This window comes from Lolium rigidum, chromosome 7, assembly GCF_022539505.1.
Source record: "Lolium rigidum isolate FL_2022 chromosome 7, APGP_CSIRO_Lrig_0.1, whole genome shotgun sequence".
Taxonomy (NCBI): Eukaryota; Viridiplantae; Streptophyta; class Magnoliopsida; order Poales; family Poaceae; genus Lolium; species Lolium rigidum.
Genome location: NC_061514.1, coordinates 286590593 through 286608702, shown reverse-complemented (window position 1 = coordinate 286608702; position 18110 = coordinate 286590593). Strand labels below are relative to the sequence as shown.

Genomic DNA, 18110 nt, shown 5'->3' with positions numbered 1-18110 from the left:
GTCCCACAGGGGACACACCGGGCACGCCGGACACAATGAAATGAGAGGCGAGGAGGCGCGGGGCCGACCCGTCAGCGGCTCGGACGCTCAACCGCCACATACGTAGCGACGGTGCAGTTGACAGGAAGCGGAACCGTCGCATTGGCAAGCGCGTCGACGACGCGCCAACCCCGCCGGAATGGAGCGCCGACTCCTCGGAAGAGCAACCGCCGCTCTCTTCGACTTCGCGCCGCCGTTCATCCGCGCTCAATAAGACCCGTACGTACGCCGTACGCACGCCACCATTCATCCAAGCCTTCATCCGACACCTCCGGCCGACGATGAGCTACATCTCCCGGCTCCCGTCCGACACCTCCGGCCGAGGGAAAGCCCGGCCGGCCGGCGCCATTGGTGGGAGAGAGCCGGGACGCCGAGCGGCGGCGACGATTCCCCGCCGCCGGCTGACGGCGAGGAGGAATGGGCCGGGCCGGGAGGAGAGGAGGAAGAAGAGAGCGAGGCCGCGGCGGCGGCGTGGCCCGTGCGAAGGCGAAGGCGGCCAAGGCGAAGGCTTCCAAGGCGAAGGCCGCCAAGGCCAAGGCCAAGGCCAAGGCCAAGGCCAAGGCCAAGGCCAAGGCGAAGGCCAAGGCGCAGCCGACGAGCACCGGCGACGACGACGCGTCGAGCGCCGACACCGCCTCTTCGGAAGAGGTGACGAGCGAGGAAGCGCCACCGCGATGACGACGACGAGGCGGGGCCATCGGCCGAAGAAGAAGAAGTAGATAGTTTATATGTACTTAATTATATTTTTTCGAAGTTTTATATATAATTTGTTTATGTTCAACCGATTTGAATATTATTAAATAGTTTCTTTCTAGCTAAAAAAATACTTTTAATGTTTGGGGGCGGCGTTTGGGGGACGCGGGCCGGGAGCGACGTCCCCAAACGCGGCACGAACGAAACACGTCCCCAAACGCTCGATCCGGCGCGGTTTGGGGGACGGTTTGGGGGACGCGGCTGGAGATGCTCTTAGCGCCTCATTTTGTGCCGGCGTCCCGGTAGAGACTCTATGCATAGAGTCTCTACCGGGGACGCCGGACACAAAATGAGGCGTCCACATGCATGCATGTAGCCCCTAGTCCCCACATGCTAGTCTCTTTCCCCACACTTTCTCTCACCTACTTTTCCCACATGGGGTGGTCCCCTCTATTAAAATGCATGCATCCGGACGCTGTTTGAGGGACGCGGCTGGGAAGGGTCTCTTTTTTTACAGATTTTTGGTCTCTTTTTGTCCGGCGCGGTCCCAAACGTGCTCCAAATCATTTGTGCCGGACGCTTTTTGAGGGACGCGACTGGAGATGCTCTTATTATCTGAGAACCACCCATACCTGTACTTTATTCAGATGCAACACCAGTAGTAACATGGGATTATATGAATTATGGCAGTACCAGTTGCTGCAAGCACCAATCAGGTCTTACTAGATAACTAGTCAAATGCCCTTTCTTCGTCAAAGAACGGTTCAATTGAAAAGGTTTACCTATTAATGACTGGAAATGCAAGTGGGCAAGTGACTCGCTGCATACCTATTACTGGCTGGATATGTAAGTAGTTGAGAACAACATCAAACAACTCCTCCAACGATGACAGAGGAGCTGCTGCTGCTGCCGCCCAAGCATTGCGTCTGGTGCCACAGATATGCCTAGATTGGGGCTTCTTCTTCCCTCCTAGTCAAAGATAAGCAACTGGTGACCGATGATAATTATCGAATAATATCTCAAAGGAACTGGTCTATCTTCACCAGTTAGTCATTCCACAGTCATAGGTCTCAGTATTTCCTGATGACGGCATACTTCGCTGTCAAAACATTACTACTTGTCAGAAATACCAAGCTTTGATATGTGTCTCTCCAGCAGCAACATGCTCTCTCTACTACGACTTGGATGATTAAGAGAGAGAGAGAGAGAGAGAGAGGAGGGAGAGAGAGGGAGAGAGAGAGCTTCCGAGCCAGGGACTTCCCTGACGCTGGCCGCCGTTGAAAATTTTGTGGGAGCAGAGTAGCAAATCACAGTGTGCAGACCAAAAGAGCAAGCTTAAAGGAGAAGGCAGGCATCCCCTCGATCGGTGAGTACCTCCCCTTTTCTATTCTCCCCCTAAGTACAAGTGTCCGGCTAACCTTTAGCTCTCACTCCCGTCAGGTCCATCGGCCATGAAAAATTTGTAGTGGAGTTGGAAGCTCGGGTGCAGTCATAATCATGCTAAATGGAGGTTCTCCAAATAATTGCTCTAGCTATTGGTTCTGCGAAAATTTACAAATAGGAAATTACCAATATATACTGGTTCTAGAAACAAGCTAAGTTGGGAGCAGATATAGGGAGGAGCAATCAATGGCCGAGTCCGCTGTTAAAGCCGTGGTAGGGAACGTGAGCAATCTTGCAGTTCAGGAGACCTCATTTTTATGTGGTGTCACTAATGAAGTAGGATTCTTGAAAGATGAGCTGAAGCGGCTAAAGTGCTACCTGAAATCTGGTGATGCTAAATGGAGATCAGGGGATGAACGTGTGGCTACCTGGGTCAGCCAGATCAGGGACGCAACATATGAATCTGAGAATGTCCTTGAAGTTGCAGATTACATGGAGAAGAGAAACAGACTGAAGAGAGGATTCATGGGTGCCATTTCAAGGTATGCTCGCTTACCAAGTGACCTGATTACCCTTCATAAAGTTGGTGCTGAAGTCCAACGTATAAGAAGGAAGATCAGTGAGATATTTGATAGTGCGAACCGTTTGAATATTGATTTGGATACTAGTGTTCTAGACAAGGGTCATGTTGAGGATGTGTTTCCACGAGAGTATGGTCTCATGCATCAAAACTTTAAAGATGATGCTGTCATTTTTGGTTTTGAGGATGAGTACAAAGAAATAGTGGATAAGTTAGTTGACAAAGAGAACAATACTCTTAGTGCTATTTCCATAGTTGCCATGGGTGGAGCAGGAAAAACAACACTTGTTAGAAAAGTCTACACTTCATCAAGAGTAGAACGACACTTCGATACAATTGCTTGGGTGACTGTATCTCAAAAATTTAAAGGCATTGATTTACTAAGAGATATTATGAAACAAATAATGGGAGCCAGAGATGATTTTCAAATGCATGAGTATGAGGTGGGAAAGGAGATACATGATTATCTGTCGAAAAAAAGGTTTTTGGTAGTTCTTGATGATGTTTGGGAAACAGATACATGGGAGCAAATAAACAAAACAGTTAAAGCCTTTCCAGATGTAGCTAATGGTAGTAGAGTACTGTTAACCACACGAAAGCAAGATGTTGCAAATCATATTCAAATGCCAACCCATGTTCATCCTTTGAAGAAGTTAGATGAAAAGAAAAGCTGGGAACTTTTTAGTAGCAAAGCTTTGCCATCCTATAACAGGTTTCTTGTATGTGATGTGGATGAGTTTGAAGAGCTAGGGAAAAAGCTTGCAAGGAAATGTAATGGATTACCACTTGCACTTGCAGTTTTTGGGGGTTATCTATCAAAAAATCTGAACAAAGATACATGGTGCGATATACTCTTGAGTTGGCCATCAACCAAAGACGGACAGATGATGCGAAACATACTAGCTCGCAGTTACAACGACCTACCAGATCATTATTTAAGATCGTGTTTCCTCTATGTTGCTGCTTTCCCTGAGGATTATGAGATATCTATGTCGGACCTTATTGAATTATGGATAGCAGAATGCTTCATTCCACACACACCAAAGCATAAACTAGAAGAAACAGCACGTAAGTATATAACTGAGTTGGCTCAAAGAAGTTTGGTCCAAGTTGTTGATACAAGCAGGGCACATGGATGGATTGAAAGAATAAGGATCCATGATATCTTACGTGACTGGTGCATAGAAGAAGCAAGAGAAGACGGTTTTCTCGATATGATTGACAAAACTGCATGTGAGGCTCCCTCTCCTCTCTTTTCATATAGCCCTTATTTCTGTGTCAATATATACCTTCATATGTGGCTTCTTGCTTACTGTGCATGCACTGTACAAAAAATGCAGGTCATATGGGAGCGTCATCATCCGATAGCATGATATCATATCGTGCTTCATTCCAAAACTTGAGTGATCAGGTTTTACAGCCAGCAACTCCTAATTTACGAACTCTGGTTGGCTTTGAACTTTCATCAATATCCCTACCTAAGCTGAGATTCCTGAGAGTTCTTCACATGGCAAACTCAGACCTCAAAAATTTGTCTCTGGCAATTGGTGGGTGCATTCACCTAAGATGTCTTAGGTTGACAAGATGTGAAAATGTAGCACTCCCTTCTTCAATTGGTAAACTCCTTTACTTGCAGATTATAGATCTCAGAAAAACAAAATTGGACTCAATGATACCAAACACTCTTTGGGATATCCCTACTCTACGGCATGTTTACCTGACCACTGCATTTTCATCACCAAGGAGTGTGCAACAGAAAGATCTCCAGACCTTGTGGTTGACTTGTGCATCGGTTGGTACTAAATATTGCTATCATGACTTGGTGACGTTTTTGGAAAAGATGAGACAATTGACAACCTTGTTCTTGGTGATGAGGCCCATGCATGTGGAGATGCTGAATATATTTGCATACATGCCTCACCTGGTTGATATTCACCTGGCCAATTTCGGTGTGCTCAATAAGTTTCCTGAAAGCAACCACTTCCCACAAAGACTACGGCATCTCTATCTAGAAGCTGATGTCATTGAATTAGACCCGATGCCGATCCTGGAGAAGCTTCCCTGTCTTGTGGTTTTGGAGTTGTCGGGGTATGAAGGCCGAATCATGTCATGTTCTGCCCAAGGGTTTCCTCATCTGCAAGAGTTAAAACTTGATAGGTTCTCGATTAAGGAGTGGAGGATGGAGGAAGGGACAATGCCAAAGCTCTCCCACCTAAAACTTTGGTTGTGCAAGAAGATGAGGAAGCTCCCTGAGGGGTTGCTGCACCTTCCGTCCCTCAAGAACCTGAAACTGATTAGTAAGCCCCTGATTTCTGGAGATGACACAACACTGAAGGAGCTTGAGCGGAGAGGGTGTGAGGTAGCTTTACTATGTCCCTCACACCATTCTTTCATGTTCTTTGTTTTACTACTATTTGCAGTCATAAGTTAGAGTTTACCGTGCACATACTTTTAGTACAAGGAGCGAGATGCTCACAACTAAGTTCATTTTAACTTATTTGTGACTTGCTCTATATCCTTACATGCCTTGTTTGTCTGGAATGATTAGTTTTAGGATCAACAACTTGCGCTCAAGTTATTTTCTGGCTTATTCCTTGCAGGTGGAGCGTTAACAAGATTTATAAGCACATGTTTTAAGCATTATTACTCCTAATTCAGATGCCATCGTGTGCACCCTTGTTGTTGTGGCGGCACGAGACAAGGACACATCCATCCTTCTGCGTGTATCTAAGTATCTTTTATCGCCATTATCGAATACATAGCCGTCCTTCCTGCGTGTAAGTTTAACTGAATGTAATAATACAAACGAAGGACCCATCTCCCACTGGTCAATCCATATGATGATGTGTGTATCTATATTTTCTTATTTCAATGATGGATCGTGAGTTCCATAAACAAACTCCTGTGTTACTAGCTGATGGTCCACAACTATTTTTCTCTTTTCATGGTGGGCAATCACTTATCAGCTCATGCAATGTTAATTTGGTAATTTTACTCAATGCCAAGTTCTAGACTCGCATGTCCAAGGTGGTTCTGCTTCCTGTTTCCCCCTTTGATTTGTACCTGACGTCAGGGGGTACAATAACTTTGCAGCTACAAACTACAACGAAAGTAGTCACGGCACAAATGCAACCACTTCACTTCAGTCCAGAGAGCATGCATGTGTAATTAATGTCCCACAATTTCACATGTCAAATGTCCTTCAGGAAATTCATGCATGTAATTCATTCCATATCATCTGCACCAGCCAAAATTCATCAAATACATACCCTTTTTTATCATTTTTTGCAGACACACATGAAGTCCTGAATTGGCAATTGGCACAACTTATAAATACGAACCAACAGGAGGAGGCACCCCGTTGTTTTTTTATTAAGATAGAAGTGAGTCTCGAACTCAGGCTGCCTAGCAAACCATCACCAGCAGTCGCGCTAGAATAGCGCAGCGCTAAAAAACCCGTCAATAAACCGCGCCAACGCGGCGTTTGCTGTAAAATCTTTACCGTGCGCGGGCGTTTGTACTATCTGGCGCCCCAAATCTCCCGCGCTGAATGAAACATGCGCTATAAGACGAGCCGCGTGCCACACTCCGGAACTTTCAGCACCGTTGTTCCCCTCCCCATCGACACTCTCGCGCGCGTGCCCCGCTAGTCCCCTCCTCTTCCCCTTCCGGCGCCGGCATGCTGCCTCGCCGCCGCGGCACCTCTGGTTTACGAGGCGCGCGCCCGCGCCCCAACGGGACGTACTACGTTGAGCTCCACGCCGGCGGCTTCCGGCTCACCCTCGGCATGTACAACTCGCCGGAGGAGGCCGCCCCCGAGCATGTTGCCCGATTTACTTTCAAAACAAAACACTAGTATAGTAGTAGTATTGCACCCAAAAAGCTAAGATTAACACTTTGCGTTGAGCCACTAGCATGATTGGATATGCTGCTGATAACCACCCAAAGGCAGTAGCTAGCTTCACCATCCGCAGTTAACTAATTTTAGGAGTTCTACTTAATGGTTTTTATAGCGTTGCAAGGATTGCACGGATTGTGGAGGAGGAGGTGCGGTGGAGAAATACCGAGAGCCCGCAGCGTCCGCAGATCAAATACGTCGGCGAGGTGAGGATGTCTGGCGGTCTCCGCCTCACGGCCAGCATCTTTATACTGATAGTCGAATCCTGCACACCACCACCATCAACCTCTCTAATCAGGAAGATAAAAGAAAATATTAAGAAAAAAAAGGAAGATAAAAGCAGAGAGAGGGAGGCTGGGAGAGAAGAAAAGGAGGGGGACTTTACGAGCTCGGATGCGGAGACTTTACGATTGCCTCCTGATGCTCCGTGCTGCTCCAGCCAGGCTGCCACTGCGGCTGCCGGAGGTGGATTTTCGCCGGCACCATGACCGGCGGCGCAAGCGCGGCGTTGAGGCGAGGAAATGTATCTCTAGTTAGAGTTTGTGGGCTTTGGTGGCCCATGGGTGTGATTTTGAGTCACTCACGAGACCATGAAGCCCATCGTCAAAATGTCTAAATTGATGGTGTGATGAAGCTAAAATTTAACAAGCTAAAGAATATGAAAAATAAAATACAAATTATAATATATATTTATCTATTATTCCATAAATTCTGAGAAAGAAGCTCGATATGGAGCTTGAGAAACAAAAAAGATAAATTCACCGTCGATGGTGCTACTCAGCCTAATATTGACCCAAGTTTTTTTTAACACGAATACTGACCTAAGTTGAGCTGGACACACTCATACCTATGTTTGTCCATTGTTTTCTATACCCGTGTGCTCGAAATAAGATCTTTATTTCGTGATGTAATCCGCACGTACAAAATCTGTTTGTGTCAGCATATTTTCTTGCAGTTCGCTGGTAAAACTAGTTTGGGGTTACAAATGTGGGAGATAACCGACAACTCGTTCAAAAGTTGATGGAGTGATTGTACCAACAGACAACAGTCCATCCATGAGATGACCAGAATCAACCCCCACCCACATGCTCTTCACATCCAAAGATCGTAATTTTTTATCAAGGGGCAATATATTAATGTCACAAAGATACTAATTATACCTAATCCATGCACGCACAAAGAAAAAGGTCCTGTCATGGCGATCAACCACTCGAAAAGAAAGAAGAGAAAAAAGAAGAAAGGTCTACCTAAAATGGTTTCTCTAGACCTCTAGCTAGGGTAAATAATTGGTGACTGCATTCGCTTAAGATACCTCAGGTTAACTAGCTAGACCCAAATGCGTGAGGCCTCAACCTGTATTTGCTGTGACCTTTTTGCTTAACAAATATTGTCCACGCTAGACCTCCACTGGTTGCACACTTGCCGCTGCTTTAGTGAGACATGGGAAGAAAGGAAAAGAAATGGTATAGCTTCTTTTGTGCACTTTGGTAAAGCGTGGCGAAATAATAGAAACGCCAGATCATGGTACTAGTGGAAAATGGTGCTTGCACCGGTTGGTAAGGGCCATATGCACCGGATGCTCAACCGATGCAAAGCATCCGGTGCAAAAGGCCCCTCCTTTTGCACCGGTTCAGTTGCGAACCGGTGCTAAAGGGGCACCACGTGGCGGCTGTCGGGCGCCCGAGCGAGAGGACCTTTAGCACCGGTTCGTATTACGAATCGGTGCTAAAGAGTCTGCCGCGGCAGGAAAATGTCCCAAAATGCTGCCGCGGTAGAACCCCGCTACCGTAAAAAAATTTCGAATTATTTTTCACTCCCTCTTTTTTCCTTTTTTTCAGAATTTCTATTATTTCACAAGTTTAGTATCTAACTACCCTTATCGCTAGTCTTATTTCACAAGTTTAGTATCTAACTACCCTTATCGCTAGTCTAATTACTTACTCGTGCTTAGACTTCCCGCTCGGTCACCCATCCTCCCACTACTCTAGCACTAGCACGCTTAACTTCCAAGTTTCTTTCCATCCGTATCCAAGTGTTTCGCGCGCATGTATGTGATAGTAGTATCATATCAATCCTATTAACATATCGGTAGATGTCATATTTCTTTATTGTTCGAATTTCAAATCATTCTTTTAATAAACAAAAGTAATGATATAATAATAATCTAGACTAAATAAATAAACATTAACTTTATAGTTTGTATTATTTTTAATTATTTTTAATTTTTAAATTTTTTTGCCAAACCTAAAACCTGAAATTTTGAAAAACTTATAATTTTCAGAGTGTAATCTTTATGCAGGATGCAATTATTAATTTTAATTTTGAAAAATAAAAAATATATATAAAATCCTAAATTTCTAGGAAAAACTAAAATCTTCCTACTTTCATATTTTCATTTGGAATTTTGAGAATCTAAAAATTGGCTAACCTAGCAAACCCTGGTGAATTCGGATGTAACTTTTTCCCACGATGATTTTGATATATTATACGTTTTTTTTCGACATCGTATGCAAAAGTTAATGCGGTTTTACCATTCTTCAAACTTTTTTTTAAAAAAAATTGAAATTCAAATTTGTTAATTTTCCCTAATAGTATATTGTGTAACATACAGGAATCTCAAAAGATTTTATTTTTTGAATTTTCTATCATTTTATTTTCTATTTTACAGTGTTAAAAAAGGCGATCCACGGGGGGGGGGTGTGTGGAGGTGCGTGGGGAGCAGAAAAACTTTTTGCACCGGTTAGACTTTTAGCATCGGTTCGTAACACGAACCGGTGCTAAAGGTCCCATACGAACCGGTGCTAATGCTCCCTGGACGTCCAGACCGCACGAACCGGTGCTAATGACCCCTTTAGCACCGGTTCGTGCCAAATCCGGTGCAAAAGCTCTTTCGAGGACAGGATAAAAGCCCTTGTTTCTACTAGTGTGGATAGATTCTCTCCGGTGTTGCAAACGAGTTCTTTGAAGGAAGTTCCGCATGATAGCTTAGATCATCTCCAGCCGTGTTTTCAAAGTATTTGTGGAACGTATTTTCTTCGTGCCGCGTTTGGGGGACATCGTTCCCAGGCGCTTTCCGCAAAGAAAATTTGAGATTTTCAAAATTTAAGCGAAAACAGTTGAATTCGTTAAAACTTTTTATATATTACATAGATTCGAACGAAATTCGATGAAATTTAAATCTAAACCCTAAATCTAGTAGTACTTGAGGCAGCAAGAGGGGTTGTAGTACTGGTGCAAGTTGAACATGTCATCGTGGACGACGTCCTGCTTGCCGCGCTCGTCGGGCTCGTTGGGCCCAACTTCGTCGTTGCTGGTGAGGTCAACTAGCGGCATCCCCGCGTCGCGGATGGACATGGCGATGTCCGCGTTGGCGTCGCCCCTCCAGGCGTTCGTGTCGTTCATGGACGCTAGGAACGCTGGGCATTCCTCGGGGTCGTCGCTGCTGGCGATGAGGCACTGCTGTCGCTCGTACTCCGATAGCTGCACGGCCTTCGCGGCTTCCTCGTTGTCCCGCTCCTCCTTCACCTCCGGCTTCGGAACGAGGAGGGCTCCGCCTGCGCGCCTATGTTGTTGCCACATAGGTTCGCGGATGTTGACGTTGCTGCCGCCGCGCCTGTCGTTGCCTAATCGACGGTACCTCTGAGGAGGGATCCTCACGAGGGGGAGAAGAAGTAGGGGCCATAGGGCGGAGTGCACATGGGACGGTGGTACGCGAGTTACCCAGCTTCGGAACACCTGCTCGAGGACAGAGCCTACTGCTGCTTGTCTGGAATTATCTGGGCGCTTTCGCGTTGTTACAATGAGTTGTCGTTGTGCCTCTAGGGCTCCCAGGATCCGGCTTATAAAGGCGCACGGATCTAGGGTTTACATGGAGAGTCCTAGCCGGATTACAGGTTTGCCTAACTACAATACTATGTCTTGCCGTGCACGTCAAGGATCCGCCTTCCTCTATACGTCATCCCGGATCCGGGTTCCTACTGGGCCTTCATGGATCCGGGTTCCTCCTAAGGTCGGTCGGATCCGGCTCCCCGCTCCTGGGCCGGACATCTTCCGTCGGATCAACAGCAACCGGGCCGCCCGATGGGCCACACGCCTCATCACCATCTGTGGGCCACCCGGGCTTGCCGGATCTAGGCACTGTCGATGGTACACCCATGAAGTATACCCACAACAGTAGCCCCCAGAGTTCTCCGAGTTTCGCCTGCTGTTTCCGCCTTGCTAGTCCACCATGGTGTCCGACAATATCAGTAATGCGGAGAAACTTGAAGAACTCCAACTTCACATTTTCTTCTTTTCCCAACATTTAGCCGGAAAATGCTCTCATTCTGCGGGACTTCATCCATCGACAATTTGAATTTGTTTCCGGGTTACCCCCTGCTTCGAATGAGAACCAACTTATCCTCACGCAATTACCCGGAATCTTAAAAGACTCAAACGGTTCCGCCAATTCTGGCGCCATTTTCGCGTGATTTGTGCGGTAACTTATCTCTAGCCATTTTTACCGTTTAGGGTTTGGGACACGTGTCACGCATCCAACGGTGCGACGCTTGCGTTCCGACCACAGGATGCGGAGCACGAATCTCGTCCCTCCGGCCTATAAATATCCGCCGTCGACCCCTTTACCTTCATTCACCCCCCTTTCAACCTCTCTGCGCAGCGCCGCCTCGAGCTTCCTCTCCTCCGTGCCGGAATCTCGCCGGAACTTCGCCGGAGTTGCTTCGCCGCCGCACGGTGTTCGTCCTGTTCTTAACCTCAGCGAGCCACCGCGCAGAAACCTCATCGCCGGCGACTCCGACCACCGCGGACTCCATCACGGTGAGCTCTCGAACTTCGTTCTCACGCCGTAGTTGGTAGGGATGAACGTTAGGTTGACGATGCCGGATCCGACTAAGGAATGCTTCCGCCAATGTCTTTTCTTCAGATGTCTTCAACGACTCCGCCTCCGACCTCGGAACTTGTCATGGTAACCCCAATCTCCTCCGCCCCTCCACCCTTCGTCCCAGTCAGGCTGGATCCTTCAAAGGATTCCGGGAAGGAAGCTGAAGGGACTTCCGCTCACCCGGAAAAAGCCTCCGGGGCGGATCAGACGGAGCACCAGGCGGAAGAAATCGTCAAAAAGTCGAAGGCTCGCCAACGAGACTCCGAAGCCAAGGGAAAATGGTGGCCCTGTACCACCACTGAGATGGAGCTGAAGAACCTCGAGGCCGAGGGCTTCCTGCAACCCGGAAGCTGGAGGTCAGTTCCGAACGAACTAGCTCCAGCTCCGGAGGACAACGAGATGGTGCTGACGAAAGCACTGGTGGAGCGGGGCTTTTCATTTCCGCCTTCGGACTTCTTCCCGGAGATTCGAAGGCCTATGGGCTCCAACCCCATAACATTTCTCCGAACAGCGTGCTTGCGATCCGCAATCACGTCACCCTCGCGAGGGCCATCTCCGGGTAACTCCCGAGCTCTCCTCGTTCCAATATTACTTTACCGTCAAGAAGGAGAGGATCCGGCAATCCACCGAACTAGCAACATGCGGATTCATCACCTTCATGATCCGCCCGGGCCAGCGTCTACCCCCACACCGACCGCCACGAATCCGCGCGGTACCGGGTCCGGGGGTTTCTTCTACTTGAAAGACGTCTCCGACCTCGCGAGCGAAAGAAAACCGCCGCCGTTCAAGAACTGCCCCGCCACCGAGCTTCCGGCATGGTCGCACCGCCCCCACCTTTCCGAGTCGCTCCAGCTCACACGCGCCGTCGGCGGATCCGTAAGCCGACGGAGGAGGGGCCGACAGGGAAGGACCTCGACCCTTTCCTCGGTTCACCAAGCGGATCCAGCCGCTCCAACACAGGGACCGCCTGATGTTCCAATACACAGGGCGCGACGACCCAATGCGCGCCACAAAAGACAATCTTTCCGCCGACGCCATCGACAAGAGGATCCGGCTCCTCATCAAGATCCCACGTGAACTTCACGTTCACGTATGCAACAAAGACATTCACATGAATGGTTCCGGAACCGCGGTACGTCGTCTTGACTAGTCTATTGTTTCTCTTCGCATTCAAACTTTTTATCTAAGTGTTTAACTCTGCATTAGCTCGAGGCGCTTGAAGAAAGTGAACTCGGAACTATCCTCCGGGTTCCTTCCACCGGCAACACGGATCCGGAAGCCGCATCGGAGGCGGAAGCTCCCGAGGCTCCGCGCCCCGCTAAGAGGAAGTGGCCTGCTCCTTCCAGCCCCTACGCCAAGCGCGCCCGCGAAGTGCTTAGCACTGCGGCTACCCGGAAAGCGGAGGCGGAAAAGAAGCGCCTTAAACTGATTTTTACCAGCAACAAGGGGCAGCCCGCCATCCAGCACTTCTTCAAGCCTTCCGGGTAAGCGCCTGTTTCCGAGATCCAAGCTATGGTTTCACAAGCAAACCTTTACTTAGTTGTTATACTTTTTGTTTTTACTGAAGCTCTGGAAGCCAGCCCCCAAAGCTCCAAAGGTCTTGAAGAAGAGAGCCAAGCCGTCTCCGGCTTCAATTCCTGTTACTCCCGAGGTTGAGGTTCCGCCCAAGGCTTCGTCCGCCTCCAAGCCGGATCCCAAAGATGTCATCAACCTTGATGACCTTCCGGAAGATCCCGCTGACCACGGTGATTCCGCCAAGGGTGCCTCCTCGTCTGCTCCTCCTCAAGATCAACCAAGCGCCGCTTTCGCGGAGCCCACAGAAGAAGAACATGAGCAAAAGGTAAAGCTCCTTCAAGTCACCAACGCGACTCGGGTCGACCCTCGACCGACTCCATCCTTGCAAAAGCTTACCCTTGCACAGCGCCACGCGGAAGTTTCCGCCATGCTGAACAAAGTGTGGGGAAAGCCGGACGAGGAGATGCGAGAGCTCGCCGACCCGGAGGACGGCCCGAAAGTGTTTTTCGCCAAACACAAGGAAGTGCGGCGAGTAATACTAGCCCCCAAGCATTGGGTGATATATTTCCGTGTAACATCTATTAGCCGATGCTTTCCCAAGATGTACCTTAGGCGGAAATTTAAATTTTTTATACCTCCAAGACTTTGAATTCCTCGCCAGCCCCCAAGATTTTAAATATCCGGCTAACTCCTTGCGCGCCGCAGTACCACGCGGAAATTGCACGAAGATCTACGCGTGCATGTGCTGGAGCAGATCACGGAGATCGAGGTGCTGCGCCAGAACGCGGAAAACAGCCAAAAGGCTATCCAGCTTCTTGAGACCCGCCTTCAGGGTACGAGATCCGGGTTTGATTTTTTGTGCTGATATAATTGTTCAGGATGCGTAATATGTGCAACTTTCCGCCTACAGAAGAGTCTGCCAAGCACTCCAAGTTCGACGAGCTATCCTCCAAGGTCCAGGTGCTTGAGGCGGAGAACGAGTCCCTCAAGACCTTCATGAAAGAATCCTCCGACAAGGAGAATCAGGCGAGGAAGGAGCTCTCCGAGAAACACGCCCGCTGATACGTCTCCAACGTATCGATAATTTCTTATGTTCCATGCCATATTATTGATGATATCTACATGTTTTATGCACACTTTATGTCATATTCGTGCATTTTCTGGAACTAACCTATTAACAAGATGCCGAAGAGCCGCTGTCGTTGTTCTCGCTGTTTTTGGTTTCAGAAATCCTAGTAACGAAATATTCTCGGAATTGGACGAAATCAAGACCCGGGGTCCTATTTTGCCACGAACCTTCCGGAAGACCGAAAGGGATACGAAGTGGGGCGACGAGGCGCCGCCACCATAGGGCCGCGCGGCCGGAGGGGGCCCGCGCCGCCCTATGGTGTGGGCCCCTCGTCGCCCTCCGACTCCGCCCTTCCGCCTACTTAAAGCCTCCGTCGCGAAACCCCCGATGCGAAAAACCACGATACGGAAAACCTTCCGCAGACGCCGCCGCCGCCAATCCCATCTCGGGGATTCTCGGAGATCTCCTCCGCACCCTGCCGGAGAGGGGATTCATCTCCCGGAGGACTCTACACCGCCATGGTCGCCTCCGGAGTGATGAGTGAGTAGTTCACCCCTGGACTATGGGTCCATAGCAGTAGCTAGATGGTTGTCTTCTCCTCATTGTGATTCATTGTTGGATCTTGTGAGCTGCCTAACATGATCAAGATCATCTATCCGTAATACTCTATGTTGTGTTTGTCGGGATCCGATGGATAGAGAATACCATGTTATGTTAATTATCAAGTTATTACATATGTGTTGTTTATGATCTTGCATGCTCTCCGTTATTAGTAGAGGCTCGGCCAAGTTTTTGCTCTTAACTCCAAGAGGGAGTATTTATGCTCGATAGTGGGTTCATGCCCGCATTGACACCGGGACAAGGATGCGAAAGTTCTAAGGTTGTGTTGTGCCGTTGCCACTAGGGATAAAACATTGGCGCTATGTCCGAGGATGTAGTTGTTGATTACATTACGCACCATACTTAATGCAATTGTCTCGTTGCTTTGCAACTTAATACCGGAAGGGGTTCGGACGATAACCCGAAGGTGGACTTTTTAGGCATAGATGCAGCTTGGATGGCGGTCTATGTACTTTGTCGTAATGCCCAATTAAATCTCACTATACTTATCATGACATGTATGTGCATTGTTATGCCCTCTCTATTTGTCAATTGCCCGACTGTAATTTGTTCACCCAACATGCTTTTATCTTATGGGAGAGACACCTCTAGTGAACTATGGACCCCGGTCCATTCTTTAATACCGAAATACAAATCTGTCGCAATACTTGTTTTATCGTTTTCTCTCGCAAACAATCATCTTCCACACAATACGGTTAATCCTTTGTTACAGCAAGCCGGTGAGATTGACAACCTCACCGTTTCGTTGGGGCAAAGTACTTTGGTTGTGTTGTGCAGGTTCCACGTTGGCGCCGGAATCCCCGGTGTTGCGCCGCACTACATCCCGCCGCCATCAACCTTCAACGTGCTTCTTGGCTCCTCCCGGTTCGATAAACCTTGGTTTCTTTCTCGAGGGAAAACTTGCTGCTGTGCGCATCATACCTTCCTCTTGGGGTTCCCCAACGAATGTGTGAAATACACGCCATCAAGCTCTTTTTCCGGCGCCGTTGCCGGGAGATCAAGACACGCCGCAAGGGGAGTCTCCACTTCTCAATCTCTTTACTTTGTTTTTGTCTTGCTTTATTTTATTTACTACTTTGTTTGCTGCACTTATATCAAAACACAAAAAAATTAGTTGCTAGCTTTACTTTATTTACTGTCTTGCACTCTATATTGAAAACACAAAAAAATTAGTTACTTGCATTTACTTTATCTAGTTTGCTTTATTTACTACTGCTAAAATGGCTACCCCTGAAAATACTAAGTTGTGTGACTTCACTAGCACAAATAATAATGATTTCTTATGCACACCTATTGCTCCACTCGCTACTACAAGCAGAATTCTTTGAAATTAAACCTCGCTTTACTTAATCTTGTTATGCGAGAGCAATTTTCTCGGTGTTAGTTCCGATGATGTCGCTGCCCATCTCAATAATTTTGTTGAATTGTGTGAAATGCAAAAATATAAAGATGTAGATGGTGACATTATAAAATTAAAATTGTTTCCTTTCTCATTAAGAGGAAGAGCTAAAGATTGGTTGCTATCTCTCGCCTAAGAATAGTATTGATTCATGGACTAAATGCAAGGATGCTTTTATTGGTAGATATTATCCCCCTGCTAAAATTATATCTTTAAGGAGTAGCATAATGAATTTTAAACAATTGGATAATGAACATGTTGCTCAAGCTTGGGAAAGAATGAAATCTCTGGTTAAAAATTGCCCAACCCATGGACTCGACTACTTGGATGATCATCCAAACCTTCTATGCAGGACTAAATTTTTCTTTGCGGAATTTATTGGATTCAGTCTGCTGGAGGTACCTTTATGTCCATCACTCTTGGTGAAGCAACAAAGCTTCTTGATAATATGATGGTTAATTACTCCGAGTGGCACACGGAAAGAGCTCCACAAGGTAAGAAGGTAAATTCTGTTGAAGAATCCTCTTCCTTGAATGATAAGGTTGATGCTATTATGTCTATGCTTGTTAATGGTAGGACTAATGTTGATCCTAATAATGTTCCGTTAGCTTCATTGGCTGCCCAAAATTCTGGACCATATCCTGCTAATGGTAATTCTTATAGTAGATATGCTTCACCTAATGAGGAAAAGATGTTAGAAATTGAAAGATCCACCAAGAGCTTTATGCAATCACAATATGAGCAAAATAAATTATTTACTAAAACTATGAATGAACAATCTACCTTGTTGAAGAATATAGGAAATCAACTTGAAAATCTGAATAAAGAGATTTCTGGGTTGCAAACTAAACTTGCAAATGCTGAAACCCGAATCTCATACATGTCCGCGTCACAATCTTCTTTAATTAATAAAATAGCTGCCAAACCTGAGGATATTGAAAATAAAATTGTTACTACAGCAAATGCCATCCAAGTTAGAATTAATGAGAATATAAGATTAATGGTTGAACTGCGTGCTAGGTGGGATATAGAAGAAAATGAAAAACTGGCTAGAGAGGAAAATGTAGCTAAAGTTTGGACTATTACCACCACTAGCAATGCTAATGATTCACATGTTGCTGCACCTCCTACTATTAATGGTAAAATAATTGGTGTCGGCAATGCTTCTACTCCTAGTGCAAAGCGCGAAAATTACCCGAAACCGCTAAAACTCGCTGAAATTGCCTCGTGATAAAACTGCTGAAATTTTTTCCAACCTTGGGGATGATAATCCCATTGCTTTAAATTGTAATGATTTAGATTTTGATGATTGCCACATCTCTGAAGTTATAAAGTTCTTGCAAAAACTTGCTAAGAGTCCCAATGCTAGCGCTCGTAAACTTGGCTTTCACAAAACATATTACAAATGCTCTCATAAAAGCTAGAGAAGATAAACTAAAACTTGAAACTTCTATTCCTAGAAAGCTAGAGGATGGTTGGGAGCCCATCATTAAAATGAGAGTTAAAGATTTTGATTGTAATGCTTTATGTGATCTTGGTGCAAGTATTTCTGTTATGCCTAAAAAAGTCTATGATATGCTTGACTTGCCACCATTGAAAAACTGTTATCTGGATGTTAATCTCACTAATAATGCTAAAAAGAAACCTTTGGGGAGAGTTGATAATGTTCATATTATGGTTAACAATAACCTTGTCCCCGTTGATTTTGTTGTCTTGGATATTGAATGCAATGCATCTTGCCCCATTATATTGGGAAGACCTTTTCTTCGAACCGTTGGTGCTACTATTGATATGAAGGAAGGTAATATTAAATATCAATTTCCTCTCAAGAAAGGTATGGAACACTTCCCTAGAAAGAGAATGAAGTTACCTTATGATTCTATTATTAGAACAAATTATGATGTTGATGCTTCGTCTCTTGATGTTACTTGAGTTACACTTTCGCGCCTAGCTGAAAGGCGTTAAAGAAAAGCGCTTATGGGAGACAACCCATGTTTTTACTACAGTATTTTTGTTTTATATTTGAGTCTTGGA

At 46.5% G+C, this 18110-nt stretch overlaps 1 protein-coding gene across 1 annotated transcript; it reads left to right on the top strand.

Annotated features, from left to right (window-relative positions):
- The first annotated feature begins 1977 nt into the window (after positions 1 to 1977).
- LOC124677199 (putative disease resistance protein At1g50180) lies at positions 1978 to 5575 on the top strand. The gene is made up of 4 exons (XM_047213198.1): positions 1978 to 2098; positions 2173 to 3928; positions 4036 to 5054; positions 5296 to 5575. The coding sequence occupies exons 2-4, from the start codon at positions 2362 to 2364 to the stop codon at positions 5305 to 5307; spliced, it is 2598 nt and encodes an 865-aa protein (XP_047069154.1). The 5' UTR covers positions 1978 to 2098; positions 2173 to 2361; the 3' UTR covers positions 5308 to 5575.
- Positions 5576 to 18110: the final 12535 nt, after the last annotated feature.

Excerpts from the sequence above, each read along its gene's own strand:
- LOC124677199 (XM_047213198.1), top strand. The coding sequence starts at position 2,362 with ATGGCCGAGTCCGCTGTTAAAGCCGTGGTAGGGAACGTGAGCAATCTT. Across the intron at positions 3,929-4,035 it reads TATGATTGACAAAACTGCAT|GTCATATGGGAGCGTCATCA; the intron begins GTGAGGCTCCCT and ends CAAAAAATGCAG.